This window comes from Erithacus rubecula, assembly GCF_903797595.1.
Source record: "Erithacus rubecula genome assembly, chromosome: 2".
NCBI classification, from domain to species: Eukaryota; Metazoa; Chordata; class Aves; order Passeriformes; family Muscicapidae; genus Erithacus; species Erithacus rubecula.
The window spans coordinates 5,644,500-5,664,566 of NC_136685.1; the positions used below are offsets into that span (position 1 = coordinate 5,644,500).

General features: G+C 50.1%; 1 protein-coding gene across 2 annotated transcripts in view; it reads right to left on the bottom strand.

Moving 5' to 3' along the window:
* TNFRSF21 (TNF receptor superfamily member 21) overlaps positions 1 to 19,705 on the bottom strand; it is a 33,894-nt gene extending 14,189 nt beyond the window's left edge. The window contains exons 1-3 of one of the 2 annotated variants that reach the window (XM_079328922.1): positions 19,418 to 19,705; positions 13,177 to 13,831; positions 11,021 to 11,503 (exon numbers count right to left, since the gene is read on the bottom strand). In XM_079328922.1, the coding sequence (XP_079185048.1) occupies positions 11,021 to 11,503; positions 13,177 to 13,831; positions 19,418 to 19,471 (1,192 nt within the window). In that variant the 5' untranslated portion in view covers positions 19,472 to 19,705. Of the gene's footprint in view, positions 1 to 11,020; positions 11,504 to 13,176; positions 13,832 to 18,449; positions 18,875 to 19,417 lie in introns of those variants that run through there. The other variant, XM_079328921.1, reaches the window with a different exon arrangement.
* Positions 19,706 to 20,067: the final 362 nt, after the last annotated feature.

The window sequence follows — 20,067 nt, forward strand, 5'->3', positions numbered from 1 at the left end:
GTATTTAATGCTGACAAATCCCAGTGTTTACAACTGCTGTACTGGTGAGAGAAGTTTTCAGCTGCTCACAACTTGATTTGCACCGGTTTTATGCAGCAGCACGACATTTATGTCCAAATGTTCTCGCTCAGGATTTATGACAAAGCGCTCAAGCTTCTACTGACATTTTCAAGTTTAGTACATTTAATCTCACCGTTCAATAAATTGGGCCCATAAACATGTTTATATCCCTTGGCAATAACATCCCTGGGCACGAGAACACACCAGGCAGCAGAGGACTTAATGGTCCGTAATAATCTTTGGAGAACAAATGTTCCATTAAAAATGAATTTGGAAATGTCTACCTTAATACCATAAGAACCTTAAACTCATTTTCTTGCAACTATTAAATGAATTTAAGGCCCATATGTTCACTACATCCACTACAATATTGTGCAAACAAAACCCAGAGAGATATGAAGAGACGCAGGCAAGAGTGCAGATTTGGCTCCAGTCAGTAACAAAAACATTGCTCCCTCTGTTCTTAAAAAATGAGATTAAAACCACTACATGACAAGCTGTGGCTGCACGCTGCCAAGTATTACTGCTCACACTAAAATAAAATGGTAATGCTTATAATAAGCTTATCATTCTACTACTTCCATATTTCCAGAAGTCCTACAAGTTACTCTGCAGGGCACTAAGAGTGCTGGAACATCCTGTTGGGCTGATAAGGTGCCTACCACGGTGTGTGCAGCAAAAATCCCAGCTCCACCACAGGTCCTGGATCTCCTCCTTCCTGAACCATGTGGACCTTCTCCCACCACGCCCATCTGCACAGCAGGGATGGAGATGGTGCTCAAAGACCTCCAGACCACAGCAACTAGAATGGCCAAGCTCAGCAAAGATGGTGCTTTACCCCACACATTTCATGCTTCCCATGTGAGGCTGGTCACAGCCACATTGGTGCTATGCTAAAGCTGCTTCAGGCTTGCCACAGCCTGAGTCTCCCTCCTTTTTTATCACAAGCCACAGGAACAGCCTGGGAGAGCTGTCACCATCCTGCTGCTGAAGTGGGAGACAGCTCCTCCCCTCTTCATCATCATCTCAGGAACCATCACCACTGATCACTCAGCTTTGCTCATACCCCAGACAATGGAATTAAACAGAAACACCACAGCTGTATCTGGCTGAGTGTTTCTGTGTTTTCCATGGTCAACACCGCAACAGGCAAGGACAGATCTGAAGGATACAAGATATCCATCTGTGTTTTAGGGACCTCAGCAGGTGGCATTTTCAATTGCCATTACCTTAACACTGCAAGTATCTAAATGCTGTGCTACACCATGTATCACTACCCCTAATATTTTAAGGTGGTGATAACCCCATCTTCAAGCCAGGACAAGCCCAGATGTTGTGCACAGGCCAGTGAGAAACTCAAGGGAGCACATACACACATGGAACACAGGCACAACCAGGCACATCTACAGCCAGAGCAAACTGGGACAAATGGAGACAAGCCTGGAAATGGACAAATGTCTCCAGAGTGGCACAAGCAAACACAAGTCCTGCCTCTCCAGAAAGGTCCTCCCATTCAGCTCCAGGAAGAAGGACCTTCCTGGAGAAGCAAGGCCTCCACTTCTCTACAGCCTCCTGTCAGGTAATTGCAGAGAGTGATAAGGGTGCCCCTGAGCCTTCTTTTCTCCAGGTTTAACATCCCCATCTCCCTCAGCCACTCCTCAGACCTGTGTTCCAGGCCCTTCACGCCTGCTCCATTGCCCTTCTCTGGACACTGCTCACCTCTGTCTCATCCTCCCCATAAACACCATTTCAGTTTATTCAGTGACTTCCACTTGCTTGTTTTGAATCTGGTTCAAGATTTTTTTCCATCTGCTTCCTGCTCCTCCTGGTGTGCCCCGCCTCCCTGCGGAATGGTTTGATGTAGACAGAGCCATCAGTCCTTCCACGTCACCAAGGTGGTCACCAAACACGCACTTGGGACTTGGCTGAGCTTTAATGCCTTGTTCTGGACAAGCCTCACTGCTCTCCCAGGCTGTGCTATTTGCAGGTTGGACACAGACCCAGCTCTCCAGCATCATTTGGCCTCGAGCAGGGCAAGGAGCCAGTGTGGTGTGGGGCTGTGACCAGCAGTGCTGGCACGCTCACATACAGCACTGCAAGGCACCCTTTCTCTTCTCTGCCATTATTTTTTCACATCTTCAAGCAAACTTGAGAGCAGAGGAAGAGCTGCCCCACACCCAGCAGCAGATGCAGGAAAGTCAAACCACAGCCACAGAGGTGCTGAGGCTCCTTCCTCTCCCCACCCTCTCACAATGTCACTTGTTTTCATTCTCAGAGCTCAAGTCAAACAGTATTTTTCACAAGAGTGCTCCTCAACAAAATTTCACCTTTAAGGGGAAACCTCATGCTCAGAACCCCTCCAAGCCATGTGTCCTTTCACCCCACTAGTAACAAAGGGACACAGTGCATAGAAAAGGATTAACACAACATCAGTTTGAGTTTTATAGGTGCCTTATCCAGCTGGGAAGGAAAGTTTAGGCGATCTCCCAGGACCCAAGGCATATACAGTCCCATGGAGTGAGCAACTCAGCAGCCCAGGGTTCCACAGACAGCCTCATGAAAGGCTAGATTTTAGATTTATTTTTTTCCATGCTCCAGCCCTTCATCACCAGGGATGAGGTCCCTCCAGTTAACCCATTACACTTGGGGGACTGACCTCCACCATCCCAGTACCAATCTGACCTTCTACAACTTACATACAGAGGTGTTCCAGAGATGGGCAATACTAATCTGTACACCACATGCTGTGACAAGTCCTGACTGTGACAGGCAGGCTGGATGAAGCATCACAGATAAGAGAGCACAGCCCAAGGGCACACACTAGTCAGACAGAAAATACAGTGATGCAGCCCAACCCTCCCCTACACCCAGATAAAAGCTCCAAATCACTGCAAAGCCAGCTCTACTCCTGAGCTCAGCCCACCTCCCTCCTCCAAATATCCTCCTGACTCATTTGAAACACAGCCACAGCAGCCTATTTTTATGTCTGAGCACACACTGAGAGCCTGGACAAGAGAGCCAGGATGCAGCACATCCACACTCCAGCTGACAAGATATCACAGTTCAACCAAACCAGGACTTAGAAATACCAAGTGTGCAACACAAATACTTTTCCAAAATGCAAAAATTTCACCAACCGCTGCCAAAAAGGGAAAGTTATTGGAAACTCAATTCCTCCCCCTGCCACTAAAAATATACTTCAGGTCCTAAATTAAGAAGTTTGAAGATTGTCCTGACCCACCTGGCTCAGGATAATCACCAGTATTGGCACAGGCTGGAGGATGAAAGGGCTGAAAGCAGCTCTGCCAAGGACTTGGAGGTGCTGGTGTGCTGTGTCCAGCTCTGGGGTCCCCAGTATAAAAAGGATGTGAATCTGTTAAATCAGGTCCAGAGAAGGCCACAAAAAATGGTAAAGGGGCTGAAGCACCTCTCATAAGAATTCAGTTTGTTCAGTATAGAGAAGAAAAGGCTGCAGGGTGACCTTACTGCAGCCTCCCAATACCTAAAGGGGCTACAAGAGATCTGGAGAGGGACCTTGAACGTGGGCGTAGTGACAGGACATGTGGGAAAGAAGGAATGGCCTTAAACTGAAAAAGGGCAAGGTTAGATGGGACATAAGGAAGAAATTCTTCCCTGTGATGGTGAAGAAGCCCTGGAACAGGCAGCTCAGAAAGGCTATGGCTGCTCCATCCCTGGAAGTGCTCAAGGCCAGGTGGGACAGGTGAGCAATCTAGTCTAGTGGGTGGCATCCCTGCTCACAGTTCTACAGGGGTAGAAACTAGATGATCTACAGTTTTTTTTGTCAGAAAGTTGGAAAGGACACACTCATGAAGACTTGTTAGTGACAGAACAGTTTTCCCAACTATGGAGGACAGTGTTGCTATCAGACCCTCCCAGGACCCAGTGACTCATATCCTTAACAAGAACTGCTTGGGCAACAAACCACGAAATGATATGTTTGGAGTTTGTTGGTTTTTTTTCAAAGACAAAACTGAGAATCTTGCAAGGCAGAAATGGACTTCTAACAAGCACTTTCCACATGTTTCTGGGAAAATAACCAAACCAGTGGAGAGAGGTCTGTTATCAGCCACATGCAGTTATGAACATGTTTATAACCTGGGAACTTGAAAATCATCATGAGATAAGACCTCTTTTCCCAAAACATTATGTGGAAGTCACCTTTGTAACTGCCCCTTGGTCAAACCTTCCTGGGACCCATGTGAACTCCAGCTCACCATCACAGGATGCTACACCAGGGACCTGCTGAGTGGCCTTGCTCTTGCTTTAGTTTGCATGAGAATAGCCAGCATAAGTATTTTATGTAATTATTAAATTTTAAACGGCTTTTGCAGAGTTAATCTTCATTATAACCCTCTGGGACAGCTGGTAACCCTGAGCAGACACACTGCCACAGCCAGAGCCATATAAATATCCAGACACCCACAGATGCCAACCTGAGGATTAAATTTACCTCCTGCATTTTTTTTTTTCTCCCAGTCTTGGAGAGCGAGGAAAAAACCAAAAAACTCCAACTTCTTTATTCAAGGAGTGATATGTGAGAGGCTCACTGATGTGAGAAATCACAGCTCTCCCAGTGCTGAAACTGGTGTCAGGTTTTTGGCAAAAACACCCTGGGCTTGGAGTGGTTTTCTACAAGGACAATCCTCCTCTCCTGCAGAGCTGCCCTGCCTCCCACACTCAGCCCTACACCTTAATGGGCAGGCACAAATCCCAATCCCTCATTAAATTAATACAGGGGCCACCCAGGAATGTTGACCATGGCATAATTTGGGTTTTCATTTCTGAAGCAGATTTGGAAGCAAATGTTCCAGCTTCCAAGGGGAGCTCCTCAAAGCACTGTACATACTGCAGATGGATGGCTCACGTAGCAACACACATTAAAAGTGATCAAGCACCAATCTTTGGTGCTAATGCAATAAGGCTGAGGAACAGGAGATGATAAAACCTGCACATGATTAGGTTTCTTCCTCTCTAAGCAGAACAGCAGCCTCCCACATTTGCACTTTTCAAGGCTCTCTTTCATCCTGAAGCCCTGGTCAGCTCTTGCATACACCCTTTGGGAATCACATAACTTCCCAAAGGACAAAATGATTTTTGGGCAAACCTGAGCAATGTTTTACATTGGGTGGCTTGAGGAAGATGGTGTTGTGAACTTGTCAGATGTCATCCCAACACTTCTGTGGCAGAGGTCTGTGCTGCAGATGAAGAGCTGCTCCATCCCTCCAAAGCAGAGCACTGGGCCCATGTAGGAGCAAATACAGCATGAAATGCAGCAGAACAAGCTCCAGTCAGGGAGCATCCATACTTCTTGTGGTGCCCAGCACATTCCTGCCTCTTCTAATTTAACCAGCTCCCCTTCTGCCTGGGTCTGTCCCTGCAGAGGTGGACAGGCTGTCATCAGAGGCCCAGCAGCCATCTGCACATCACCAAGCTGCAGGTGCCAGAGGAGAGACTGCTTAGGGAAGCAAAAACAAACACAACACCTTGTGCCTCTCTGTTTTGGCAGGTGGACAGCCATCCATCCCTCATCTCATGCCCTGCCTGCCAGAGCTGAATCAGGCTTTGCACGCAAGCCCAGGGCTGCTCCTCTCCAGGCGTAGCCGCAATTACCCAATTGTGTCAGCAGCAATGGGCACACCTGCCCTCCTGGGATGCTCTGGACATCTCTGCCCCACCTGTGGCCTGGGCACAAACCCTCCAGGCCACCACAGCTTGAGGCTGGTGAAGCTTTAGTGATTGAAAAGGTTGTTTGTTTGCCCAGCTGTTTTCACAGCACCTCCTCCAGCCGTACCCTGCCTCCCAGAGTGATCCTCTTGCCACCAGCTGGGACCTGTTCAGGAGCTGATCACAGGGAAAACAACTTCTACCAAACAAAACCTCTACACTAAGTGAGGTTTTACCCACACAAGCATTAAATAGGGGTCCTAAAGCAGAATTCAGTGTTACCCCACAGACCTGTGAGTGCCAAGCCTGCAGTGATTTCCTTATTCAGAACAGCAGTTAAACAGGCCTGAGGAACAACATCTTCAGCTGGATTGTTTCCATGCACTTGCTTCCCTTCATTAGATGACTGATCTCTAGAAAAGACTGACTTTAAAATCCCACACATAACCTTAATGTGCTGTCTTTTGCAAAGACCTGTGTAATTTTACTTCAAAAAGCATTTTCTAACCATAGATGAGAACCTGATTCCATTTGAGAACCAGCCTGCAATGACCCTGCCATCCCCACACCCCCACTGGTTATATTCACATGGGAATGATTTGGAGCTGCAGTACAGCATGAGGCTCTCCAAGGTATAAGACATGGTCCCCTTTCAACACCCCCAGTGACTCCCCTGGGAGCAGACCAAGCTCAAGCCCTGGTCCTCAGCAACCAGCATGGGAGCCAAGGACTCCTCCATACACATCACCAACCAGGAAGATCCTGGCCCCAAAATATGCTGACAACTGACCAACCAACCCCCCCAAATCCCAACACCTCCCATCTCTCCAGCATCACATCTCAACTCCCCACTTTGATTTTGAGCCATTTTAAGCATATGCTCTTCTATATGCAGTCAAGTCTCAGCTCCACCTCAGCTGCAAACAGCTTCTGCAGAACAGTTAATTTCTCTGATTATTTAACCAGAGACTTACTGGCTTTGCTCTCACCACCCACTGCAATAATGTGCAATTACAAGACTTGAAGAAAAATAAAAGGGAAGTGGCATGTCATGCCAGGCCAGTGCTGCCAAGATCTATTCTTCAGTCTCCAAAAAACAAAAATCACCAAACTCTTTTCTTGCCTCCTGGCATATCATTTCAGACAGCTGCTTCTACACACAGGTTTTATCCTAACATTTTGCAATCTTTGTCTTTCATCTGCTACTAAATGGATGAAAGCCAAAGGCAAAAGTATCAGTAATTTCTGCAGAAAGAACTCAAGCCCATCTTCGTGTTTGGCATGATGGTAAATCTGGCATTTCCAAGATATTTGAGAGACAAACTCCAATTCTCAGTTTTTACTGAAAGGTTTCTGCAAGCCCATTCTCTCAACTCTGGAAAGTCTGAAGAAAGGAAATGGGTATTTGCTAAAATAAAGGCATGAACCCAATGTGTAGGCTGTTCTTTATCTTCTAAAAGAAAAAAGTCACACAAGGTTAAACCACAGAGCCCTATCAGCCCTGTGCCCACATCACTCAGACACCACGTGGATAATTTCTCAGGAAAACTTTGACAAACTGTCAACTGTTGGATTCCTATCTGCAGGGCTGCAAAGCAAGAGCCAGCTGAGGCAGCAAGAGGTCCAGCTTCTCCAACCAGAGCTGCACTGTTCTACCTTCTCCATGTCTCTGGACAGCCCCAGTTGTGAGGGTGGACACGAGGACAGACGTGGAGGTAGGCTGCCTGCTAACTCAGGCCATTAGTCATTGCCAGCTCTTCCCAGACCTCTGAACCATTTAATCCAGTGAGAAGCACTGGCATTTGCTGCCTTGGCTGGAACATATCCATGCTGAGGACACGGGTCTAGTTCTAACACCAGCCTTCCAAGCTACTTCTATTTTTATGTTTGGGCTGATATTTAAGGCATGTATTATGACCAGAAAGAGGACAGGGTACAGATACCAGCTCATGGGGAGGTGAGGACAAGTGAATCTCCTCCTGACAACTGCTGATCAGGATCACACACCCATCTCAATTATTTAAACAATTCAGGAATTCAGTCCCTTCAGGAACTGGGCAAGAGTTTGAGCCCCTGCTTCCCCCAAACCCCTCCTCTTTTGGTAAGGAGCCCAACCACAGTGTCATGTCTTTGCTCCAGCACTGAGCAAGGCTAGTGCCACCCTGATCACACTTCACCCAGCATAGCCTTAGAGAAATCAGTAATAAAGTCACCCAAACCTTGGCCTTGGATGCCCACCTGGTGCCATGGGAGGCTCAGGGGGCTGCCAGTGTGAGGGCAGGAGCCCCAGGACAGCTCCTCTGAGGAGAGGCTCCAGTGCCTACGTCAGACCCAGACTTTCCTTTCAAAGGTTAAAGATGTTTACTGAAAGGATTAGGAGGGAGGGGATGGTAAACTAGGAACAAACGGGGGCAGCCTGTTTGCAAGAGCTATGTAAACAGGCAATAAACACACCCCAGCCCCTTGCTGGTGTGCCAGCCAGCCTCTGGATGGAGGTCATACAGATGTGGGTGCAGCCCAGCACCCAGCCCAGGGGCTGCACCCCCAGCCACAAAGATGGTTTACATCTGATTGCTCTCTACACCCCTTGTGCAACCAACACCAGGCTGGCAAGTGAACTTGAGGAGCAGCTGTGGCACTCACACCTCAGGAGCTTTGCTCTGGGTGCCTACCATGGAGGGATCCACACAGTACCACAAGAGGGGAAAGATTTCCCCTCTGCAACAGCCTGAAGTTTGCTCCTGGCTAAAGTCACCCCTGTCTGAGATACAGCTTCAGGATGAAGAATGATTTGGGAACAAACACTGGAGCAGCAGAAAGCTAAGCCATGACACGGCAGCTCTGCAGAACATCCCAGCTGTACAGCCAGTTATTGAATAAAAGGTCAATTCCTTTATGGCACTACACCTCTCCTTTCAAGTAAACAGTCTTAAGAGCCAGACATTTCAACAGGACAGGCAGAGAGGGATTTATGCACCACCACAGAGAAGAATAATTTCCATATCTGACAAGACAGAGAAGCACCACCAAGTAAGAGCTAATGAGCAAGGCCCTTCCAGCTAACAAGACAAAGCATTAATTGGTTTGTGCCTGTTTGCCTGCCTTGATTGCACACAGTTCATCTGAGGACATTTGGTGGCAGGAGAAGTCACGAGCCACCCACGCCAAGAGGGAATGTTCGTGACTGTTGCAGGAATGACTGGGAGTAACGGAGCCATTCACCTCCAGACTGCAGAGGTTCAGTCACACCGAGCTGGTTTATCACCTAAGTGTGGTTTTGCTGTTACACCCAGCTAATTTCCCAAGACAAAGGGAGAACTTAGCAAGGATCTTGCGAAATTTCTGCAGTTGTTAATGTGACAGAGAAGGCTGGAACAACTCACCCTGGGAAGCACAGGCTGACCTGTGAATGATGCCACCCCCAAAGGATGACAAAATCTGGGAGGTGAGGCTTTATCTAAAGGGTTAAAACAGGTCATCTCTCCACATGATTCTTCCTTACCTGCATGGTTTCTTTAAACTGAAACATGATTAGTGACCCAACACACAGCAGAGCCCACAAAGGCAGCTCTAAGCCAGCTTCTAGAAGGATCAGCTGCAACGTGGGCACTTCAGCATGGTCTGAAACACCAGGATGGAATCCAGGGCTGCATCCACTCAAAGCAGCATGGTCTGGTCCCTGCACTTGAGTATTCCCTGTCCAATACAAACTGCCCTGCTCTGAAGTGCTTCAAGAAATAGGAAAGCACCAAAAATTCAACCAGCTGGTAATTAAGGTCTTGGGGAAAAGGGTTACTGCAAGTTAGCAACAACCACTCGTTTTTGACCTATGAATCATGGCCAAACCCATGTATTCCCATAAACAAGGCAGTGCCCATAAACAAGGATGTCTAATAAGGTTCTGCAACTGCACTGCAGATCACTAATCACAGTCTCATGGACCATGTTTCGGGTGCCACAGATTTCAGGGACAATGGAGTGCAGGGGTTATGGGGAGAAGTCATCAAAAACAGAAAAATGTTTAAGAAACTGCAACCCAAGAACACAAAAGAGTTAAAAGGAAACTGATAAGCAATACAAACACAAGAGAAGGCAGAAAACCAATTCCAACAAGATCTTACTGGTTGCATAAATGAATTAATGAAGGCAAACAAAGTATAGTTCTATTAATCAGCAGGAAGGTGAAGAGAGTACACGACAGAAGACGCCCTATTCAAAACTTTCTTTGCTTTGTACTTGAGCACTCAAGGATGACTTTCATCAAGGACTGATCTCTCTTAAACCTTCCAATCTTTGTTCAATCCATTCTTTGTTTGCCATCCCCCCCTTGTTAAATGTGCTTTTCTAAAGGTTAACTGTGGACGGATGTTTAAGGTTGAGCAACGTCAACCCAAAGTAAGTAAGGACTTGTCAGTCTGCACTGGATAAGGGAAGGTCAAAATTGCCACAGGAGCTTTGCAGAGGAAGAACTGTGCATCCCACTAGGGAGATAATGGCTGCTTGGTGCTCACAGTCATGCTACCATTAGTTTATCACTTATTTTCACAAATTTCAACTTGAAGATCACAACGTATCATCCTTAAAATCTCATCAGAAAGCTGACAGCAAATCATCCACTAAATGAACAGAAAACACTACCAAAAAGAGAGTCCAGGCAGACCTGATGACACTTGTGGAGCTGTACACATCCACAACTCAGCCTTTAAGGACAACCTTTCTGGCTCCAGCATGGGCAAAGGGCTTGGGACACAAGCCAGCACTTGGGATTTAGGGCTAAGAACTGAAAATGAAGCAGTGCCAAGAGGTGGGGGATGACTCAGCCTTCCAGAAACGGACAGGGATGAGGGGATAAAGGACAACACAAAAGACAACCAGATCCATGTCTGAGTCACCGAGGAAAATAAGGACCATGTGAAACAGAAGAAAAGCGGGAAGGGAAGGAAACAGGGTTAAAAAAAAGGTGCCTTCATTCAAAATCATTCTACCAATGGAAGAAGGGTAGAAGCTGGAGAAGCTGAGTGAGAAGAAGAAGAAGATAATCTGGAGTGAGCAGGTGACACTCCCTCCACTAACCCTTCCTTCAGGAGCAGGGACACACCATGGGAAGTGGAAAGAGAAGCCAAGGATGAAGAAACATCTGAGGAACCATGACGGGCTTTGTTCTCACTACAAGACCCGCCAAATGAGGAAAGCCACAGGTCACTGGCTGTGGGGGTGGCCTCTCCACAGCCCTGGGCTGGAGTAGGGAGGACACCACACGGTCACTACTGCTCACCGTGCCCATTGCAGTAATAGATCCACTTCTCCCTGTTCTGTGTGGGCGTGGTGGACTTTTTCATAATAGCTTTTTCCACGATGGCACTGGGATCTTGCCGGGGTCCCTTCTTCAGAGTCCGTGAGCTCTTTCTGACGCTGCACACCACGATCACCACCAGGACCAGCAGCAGGAACAGGACGATCATCCACGGCAAGTGCTCGTTGATGTCGAAGTGCTGGTGGACGCTCTGCGAGCCTCGCCGGGGGGGCCTGTAGGGCACGCTGGGCTTCTCGCCCCCCATCATCTCCAGGGACGGCTGCTTCTCCTGGCTGCTCTGCTTGTGCCGGTAGCTCTGGGCCTGGCTGCTGGTGCCCGAGCCCGCCAGGGCCCCGCCCGTCCCGTTGGCAGAGGTGCTGTTGTAGAAGCGCGCCCGCTCTGCCATGCTGCTGGAGGCGCGCGGCGCCGGAGACGGGGCGAGATCGGCAACGGAAGAGTTCAGACCTGCGGGAGGAGAGCAGAGTTGAGTGGCACAGCCCCAGGGATGTGATATGGCATCACATCACGGGCTAAGAGCTGCCCGAGCATCAGCCTGGCCAGCAGACAGAAACCCAACGCCAGGCAGCGAGAAAGAGTAGAGGTGAAGTTGAGGTTTGCCTCTGGGAACAGATGGGTACGGTTACAGAGGGAGCTTCAAGGTAAAACTGACCCTTGCTGGTTAAGGCTAGAGGCAGCTTACCACAAAAGATGAGTTACTAAAGGCATGTTGTCAGTTTGTGTTTGTCTCACATTCAGCATTTCTCAGAAAACCAACAACTTCGAGTGAGCTGGTTTTTGTTTTTAGGTTTGTGAACATTAATGTTAGCTCATTTGTGGAATTTCACATTTGGACTAAAAGTACAAAAATATATTTGCAGGTTTAGTGTCTCTCCACTAGGTTTGTTAAGGAAGCAAAACCTTCTATCAGCCCTGCAAGCATCTGCATATGAATTAACTATAAAATAGGTCTCTGAAGCAACCAAACTTCCCCCTAAGAGCTACCTTCCATATTTACTGAGTCTCCTTATCAACCAACACCTGTCAGGTCCCAGCCAGATGCAAAATGTGAGCCAAAGCCTGGCGAGAAGAGGAAGAAGAGCTGTTGTGGCAAAAATTACAGATTGGTTTGGGACATCATCTTTGGCAGACTGTGTCTCATCCCAGCTGAGATGAGTGGGTGTATTTGTCTGCACCTCCTTTTGCCCTCAGTTTAGTTACCCAAAACACCCTAATCAGGACACAAACAGGGAAAACGCTTCAACTTCGACGTAATTGCCGACAATTGATTTCAAAGTTCAGGAAACACCCTCCTTACACTCCCAGTGATACACCAACGTCAGGGCAAGCTTTGAGACCTAACAAAGGTGAAAGCCTACCACTGTCATTTTCCTGCTACTATATCTACTAACTCAGCTGTTGAGGTCATCAAAAATTGCATTTTTTAATCAAGATGCCTCATCTGAGACACTGTAGGGAAGCTACTTTCCAGGGAGTGCAGAATACCACCTTAAGTGGAGTCCTGAAAGCAGCCACAGCTAAGCACTCTAGTCACTGTAAAGGCTGTGAGGATGAGCTACTTCCAATTAAGTGAGAGAAAAAGGAATTCCACATAGTAATCTTAAGAGACCGTAGGGGAAAAAAGTTACAGGACAGCCCAGTACAGGCTCCTGCAGGGCTATTTCAGCAAGGGCTCCCATTGAACCAGTACTGTGACACAGTACAGAGTGAAATGTAGCAAGGAAAGCACAGGCACAAAAGCCGTGAATCCATCAGAGGAGGAATCTCCCTGCTGCAGGGAGACTGCAGGGGTTTTCCTGCTGCATCCCAACCCTGGCTCACCACAACTGTACAAAGACCTGTGCCAGCACATCACAGAGACAGCAAAAGAGGCTGGGGAAAGTCATGTCCTTTCAGCCCAAACAGCAGGACAGCCAGAAGTCCGATCAGGACTGCAGTCTCAGTGAAAATGTTATTAAAAGTGATTTAATAGAGCTGAGGGCAGCCCGATGCCAAGAAGCAGAAGCACCACCCAGGCTTCACACCAGGTTGTTTTTTAACAGCCTAACACCAACCCGGACCAAGACAGGAACACAATCCCTCAGTCAAAACCACAGCTGTGCTTCAGGGGTGGACAGTACCTTTGGGAAGATCAGCAGTGGGTGGAACTTCATAGGGCTGCTCACCCGCTTCGGTGCTTGATGAAGCCAAAGCCGTGTTCGGGAGGGACGCCGGAGAACCACAGACGTTGTCACTCTCCTTCGTCCCCGGCTTGATGACCACCATGTTTTTCCCAAAGCAGTCAGTGTAGGGTTTGCACTTCATCACACTAGAAGGCACATCAGAAAAGGTACCACGAGGGCACGGCTTGCACCTGACGTCTTCGGTCTCGGTTCCTTTCTTGCGGACGCCCCAGCCGACCGGGCACACCGTGTAAGGGACGCAGGTATCGTTCGTCTGAAACGTACCAGACAGGCAAGTGCACTCGCGGTCAGTCAAGGCAGTACAATGAGTTTTCTCAATCATTGGCAGTTCACAGGGTTTCCTACAAGAGTGGCACCGCTCTATGCCGTTCTCATGCTTGGTAAAAGTCCCGTCTGGACAAGGGCTGCACTCTCTTAAGGTACTCTTTGTACAGTGCTTAGACACGTAGGTTCCTGCAGGACATTTGTCACAGGTCAGCTCTTCGTTGGTGGCACGGTCGAGGTGATGGTACTTGCCAGGGGAGAGGCTGATGGCATTCTGCTCAGAGGTCAGCTTCGACTGACCATCAGCAGTGCCAAGGAGCATGAGCAGCTGGAAAACAAACAGGAGAGATCAGCCAACAACAGCGTGCAAACGGAGCCCTCTCAGTCAACGACCCCCTGTAGGATCACACAGGATTTCCCAGAGCTGTGGGACCATGGACAAGTTACTGTGCCCACAGGAGGGATCTCAGCAAGGCTGGAGTGGAATGGAACTGGTGCAGGAGGCAGCACGCTCTGCAGACACATCCCCAGCTACGATTATAATTGCTTACATTTGACACCACACTTCTCGGTGAAAGTAAGCATCATTTACACTGCAACCCTGCCAGGGTGGTAAATACTGCTAATTGTGTTTCAGCAGTACGTGCTACCTGGCCACCCCAGGAGAATTCAGACCAGCTTTGCATTTCAAGGCTGAGAGCCTCCAGCACAAGGCAGGCGCTCATCGACAAGACAAAAAACACATGCAGATGGCAGCTGTGACCTGTAAAACTTTCCTTCTCTATTTGTTAATCTGCACTTGTTCAAATAGTTACCTTTCTGAGTAACACAAACCAGGATGAAATCCAGGCTAGTGGCTGTTTCTGGGCTGTTTCTCAGCTCTTCTGCCTTTCCACGATTTTTTATGACCCAGTGCAAATGTTGAGTTTGGCGAGACCGCAAGGGATATTCTGCTCTGAGCCTCCAACCACATCTGAACCCACTCTAAACCAGCTGCATTAGCAACAGCAGAAAAAACCTGGTGCTATTTTTACACCCTTCAAGAAACTCTGCTGTAACTCAGTTCCTCATTGCATCAGACACAGGTAAAGGACACCAGTTTTTAGACACTGAACTGGAAACAACTGGGCTTTGCTATAAATCCATCTGTCTCTACTGACTTCCAATCCCAAAGCTTTATTCCCTTAATTCCTTTGCAACAATGCTACTCCATCCCCAAGAGAAGCTCCATCTACCAAGAAGTATCTCTGCTTCCTCCAGCAGACCTCTGGTCCATGGATTTAATGTCAGTTACGGCAACGGAGATAAGTCACCAAGAACAAAAGACATATCAAAAGAAAGGCAGACACAACCTCGCTCAGCATGCAAAGCAATAGGAAGTTTGAAAACAGCCACAGGCTAAGTTCAGAGGGAGAGAGGGAACAAGAACTTTCAAACATTTTCTACACTGAAGGTAAAAAGGACCAGAGACCCTAACGCTGCTCAGCTGCAGAGCCAAGTACATAAATCACTTGGCTGTGTTATATAATCTCTCGCCTCTTGCTCTGCTACCTATTCTGGGATATCAGCCAACAAGAATATATTCAGAAGGGGAAAAAGAAAAAAAAAAAAAAGGGCTCCCAACAACATGACTCTGCAGAAGGCACATCGCGGCAGAGCCGCAAGCTGCGCCGCATCCTTTTTGGTGCAGTCTCTCGCTTCTTCCTGGAAACACTGCACATTTCTGTTTCACCTGCTAAATCATTTACAGCTTGGGATTTGTACTAAACACTTCACGTTTTTATTTTTTTGTTTAGTTAGTTTTCTGCCCCTGAAGCAGCAATTACAGAGCAGGCAGAAGCAGGCAAGCCCGCAGGAGCTGACGAGGATCCTGCGGCGGCCAGACTAATTACTGCACGTCAAATTAAAAACCGGGGCTGCCCTGGCAGGCAGCAAAGGCTTACAGGATGCATTTTACTTTTCCCCTCCCCTAAGACATGATTTAACAAAGCGCTTAGCTGGCTCTAAAGAAGCCTGCCACCCTCCCCTGTAATCTCCATGACGCATCCCTGAATTAGCAAGCTGGCCTCTTCAGGTGGCAGGAGGGGTCACCTGTGTTACTCACCCTGCTCCGGTGCCAGCGCCGCTGAGCAGGACAGGGTGACAGGAGAGGCAGGACAGGCAGTGGCTCTCCTGCCTCACCAGTAATAGCTGTGTGCTGCCGTCTCAGATCCTGATTTCTCGCTCTGCATCAAGCTAGACCTTGGGAAACCCGTGGACAGCCCCGCTACAAGCATGTGCCATGAGTTCCCTCCTTTCTAGTTCTTCCCATTCCATCATCTTCCCATCCCTCTCTCGGGTAACCAAAGCCTGTAATAGCACTAGGTTTGAGTTGGTTTTTTTGAGGGTTTTTTTTAAACCTTATCTCAAGAAAAGTGGTGCTGGTATTTTTGAACATCTCAAGATCTTCAGCTGCACATGCACTTCCAAGAGAGAACAGCAAGTTCCAGTGGGGGATGGCTAAGCAGCATTGAGCATCTGCTATTTATTCAGACTGGCATTTCTGCTCCCTAAAATAATCTAACTGCTCAGGTTTTGCAGCACTCAGATCTGAAAGTGAAGGCCAGGAGCAGTAGGACATTTTCAGCAAAAAGGAGTGTCTGCTGGTTTGGTGTCACCCTCACGGCTGCCCAGCAGCACACAGACCTGGACCTTTCTGGCTGACAACTCCCAGTTCCAGTGGAAAAAGCAACCAAGGAATGAAGTGAGCTCTGCTGAGCCACTGCACTTCATTTCATCACTCTGGCACCAAAGGAAGTGTACTGGGTAACAAAAACATACAGAAAAACCCAGAAGGGATGCAAGACAACACTACAGAGCAAACTTGGGTTTCAGCAGTTTCAGCAATGCTCTCTGTGCCCAATGCAGAACAAGGAAGGGTTTTCAATGGGACAGGGTCTCTTTCCAAAAGGGTCAAGCAGGACAAGGTGGCTGCAAAACCAAAGAGCATCCCCAGAGCAGCACCAACACCCTGCACCACACAGGCAAAGGCACCTCCCAGCCACCTTCACCTATTTCAGCACATGAAGGCTTTATGATGTGAGGAAATCAGATCAGACTGAGGGACACCATCATTCTGACCTCCCCACACCAGGAAACATGCAGACAAGGGGACCTTCACATCTAGCTGAGGCAGCAGCACTCCACAGCTGGTGTGGGCACAACCCACCTCAGCACCACCCAGCCCTAGGACTCCATCCCAGAGGTGCCTCTGTGCTGTGCTCCCATTACTCTTTTTCAAGAACTGTGCTGCAGGGAGACCTGACAGGCAATCTGCACAGGAAACAGCTCCTGGGGGGCCACAAGCTGCCTTGGCATGAACGCAGAGGATGCAGCTGCAAACACCTGAGAAACCTGGTCCAGTGCTTGGCATACCTGCCTATGGCAGGGGTGTTGGGACTAGATGATCCTTAAGGTCCCTTCCAACCCAAAACTACTCTATGATTCGATGAATACAGTGTCTCACTCAAGGACCCAAACCTGCACAGTGAGCCAAAACACCAGCAGAAAGTTGGTGAATCAACTTTATGTCCTGAAATTTGTGTTCCAAAATGCTGCCAACACCGAGATGGTCATAATCTCGGGTTGTGTACAGTGCTACCCTGCTGTCAGACTTGTGGGGACAAAGAAATAAACTTAAAAGCAAAGTAAAAATTTCAAAAATTAAAATAAAAATCCTCCAAAACACAAACAGAAGCTAAACACAGGGCACTTGATCCTGGTAGAGAAGAGAAGGAGCAGAGACCTGCAAGTGAGCAGGGACCAACAGTGCCAAACTGATATTCTGGGAATGGTTTTCAAGCAAAGCCAGGAGAATTTGGTGGAAATGGCAGCTGGCTCTGTGGCAATGCCTTGCCACAGGTTGGGGATGAGCTGCACCGCCTGCCGCCCTTCCCAGAGGCCAGCTGTACCCTTCACCGACACTACTGGGAAAGTGCTTGCAACATTAAAGTAAAAGAAATAAACACATTAAAACACCAGAAAGACAAATAAACTGGTCTGGAAGTTTTACGGTAACTCGGCAGACAGGAGGAGCCAACGTCCTGCCCCATCACTGTGAAAAGGATCAAATTACCGAGTCCGAAAAAAGTTGCCTGTGCTCGAAGTACTGAAGAGCAAGGCAAGTTTCTGCTTCTTGCAACATGACCAGCTATTTCAGCTGGTTTGGGGTTTGTGAAATGAGAGTCCGGGACTCACTGCTCAGCAGTTCCTTCACTCCGTCTCAAGAGCAAAACACAGGGAGTGGAGCGAGCCAGAACAGCAGCACAACATGTGGTCCCCGTGAAGGAAAACCCAGCAGGCAACCCTGCAGCCAGCGCGGACCAGAGCTCGGGAGCATGCCCCAGCCAAACAGTTGAAATCCCCCAGCCTTCCAAAAGCCCCAAGTTGAAGCAAGGTGATGTCGTGCTGATTCCAAGCAAGGGCAGTAGGGGAGATGGTGGAAACAGTCAGTGGGGGTCCCAAAAAATCCACCAAGCAAATGAAACCACAGGCAATACCAGCCCCACACAACCGCTGCCAAGCTGCTACTGCTCCAAAACCCAGCCAGGCAGATTTGGGTTTGCTAGTAAAGAACCCACCAGCTATCAATGTGAACATACTTCCCTTGAACGTACTTCCCTTAGACGGGAACTCCTTGTGTGACCAAAGGGAGATGCCCAAAATGTTGGAGGTACCGAATGAAAACCCAGGGAGGATCCTGCCAGCTCACAAGCAAACGGGAATTTTGCCTTGCTTGCTTGTATAATTACACACAGAGAGATGTGAGAACACACATGCACAAGTTACTTACATGTGTATTTGCTCAGTCTTGCTTCATGCCCCAAAGCTGCTGCTGTATTTCCCCACACCTTGATATCACTCTTTTTTCCCACCTCTTCCCTCTATACCCACCATTCCCAACCGACCTCCAGGATCCCAGCTGGAGCTGCATATCTCCAACTCCCCATCAGCATCTCATCTTCCAGACGTGCAGCAGCTCCGGCTCCTCCCGGCTCGCTTCTCCCAGCGGGAATCCAGCACTCGGGAGCGCCCAGCCAGCGCTGAGCACGGACCCGTCTGCTCCGCCACTCTGCCAAGTTCCCCTTCGCCTCCAGAGCAACGGGGCTGTTTCCCAGCTAATGCCCTTCCAGCTTTAGATTATTTGTTGTTTACTCGGATTCCTGTCGAGCCAGCGCCAGCTTGCTCAGATCCACCTTGAGTTCAAGAGCAAGTGCTCTCCTCGGTTACACAACCCAGCCGCAGCAGCTGCGGCGTCTGCCTGACACACCGAATTACTGTCTCTCCCCAAAGAGACGGGATGCAGCCCCAAAGCGCTGATGGGGAAGTGCCCCACCTGGGAACGCAAATGGGGAGATACCGCTGCCGGAAAACATTTCTGCGATAAGTCAGGGCAGCTGCCTGCCATTCGCAGCGGGCAGTTTTACCACCGGCCAGAGGGTGGCAAGAAAAGCAGTTGCAGGGGAGATGGATGGATGGATGGATGGATGGATGGATGGATGGATGGATGGATGGATGGATGGATGGATCCCTGTCCAGGTCCGAGCTCCCGGAGCAGCGCAGAGAGCAGAGCAAGGATCTGGCTGTGCGGCACAGCCCCGGCTGCGGGATGCCGCCGCCTGCGCTAACACAGGGATGCGGAGGATGGATATAGCAGGGAATATCGCACCCAGCCGGCGTCCCCCGCCGGGACCGGGGCTGGGGCGGGCAGCACCCGCGGGGAGGGCGCAGCGGAGCCCCCGACACCCGAGCCCCGTCCCGCCCAGCCAGGCTGCCCCGCACTGCAGCACATCCCCACCCACGCCGCGGACACGCGGATGCAGCGCGGGCGGCGCCGGCGCGCCCCGCACACACCGCACACACCGCACGCACTCACCGCGAGGATGCCGGCGAAGGCGGCGGAGCTCCGGCTCGCCGCGGCGGCCCCCATGGTGGCGGGGCCGGGGCTGGCGGGCGAGGCGCTGCCCGTGCGGCCGCGCTGCCTCAGGCGGCGGGGCGCGGGGCCGGCGGCGGCCGGGCGCCCATGGCGGGGGCCGGGCCGGGCCGAGCCGGGCCGGGGCCGGGGCCGGGGCCGGGCCGGGCCGGGCGGGGCGGGGGCCCAGCCGCGCTCCCACCTGCCCTGCCCTGAGCCCTGCCCTGCTGCGGGGCCGCCGCGCGCGCTCTGCCGCGGGGGCGGCGCGCACGGGGGGCGGCGCGCGGAAAGGGGCGGGGCCTGGGGGCGTCACCCGGCCCGGCAGAGCGCCCCCCCGCGGCGGGACAGCGCGGGGACACGGGGGGACAGTGCGGGGACAGTGCGGGGACAGTGCGGGGACAGTGCGGGGACAGCGGGGACGGGAAGGGACGCAGGGGGCAGGAGGGGACACAGAGGCGACACAGAGGGGGGGACAGGAGGAGACAGTGAGGGGACAGAGGGGGACAGCGCAGGGACAGGACGGGACAGCGCGGGGACGGGAGGGGACGGGGGAACGCGTTGGAAAGGAGGCGACAGAAGGGGCAGGAGGGGACGGGATGGCACAGGGAGGGATA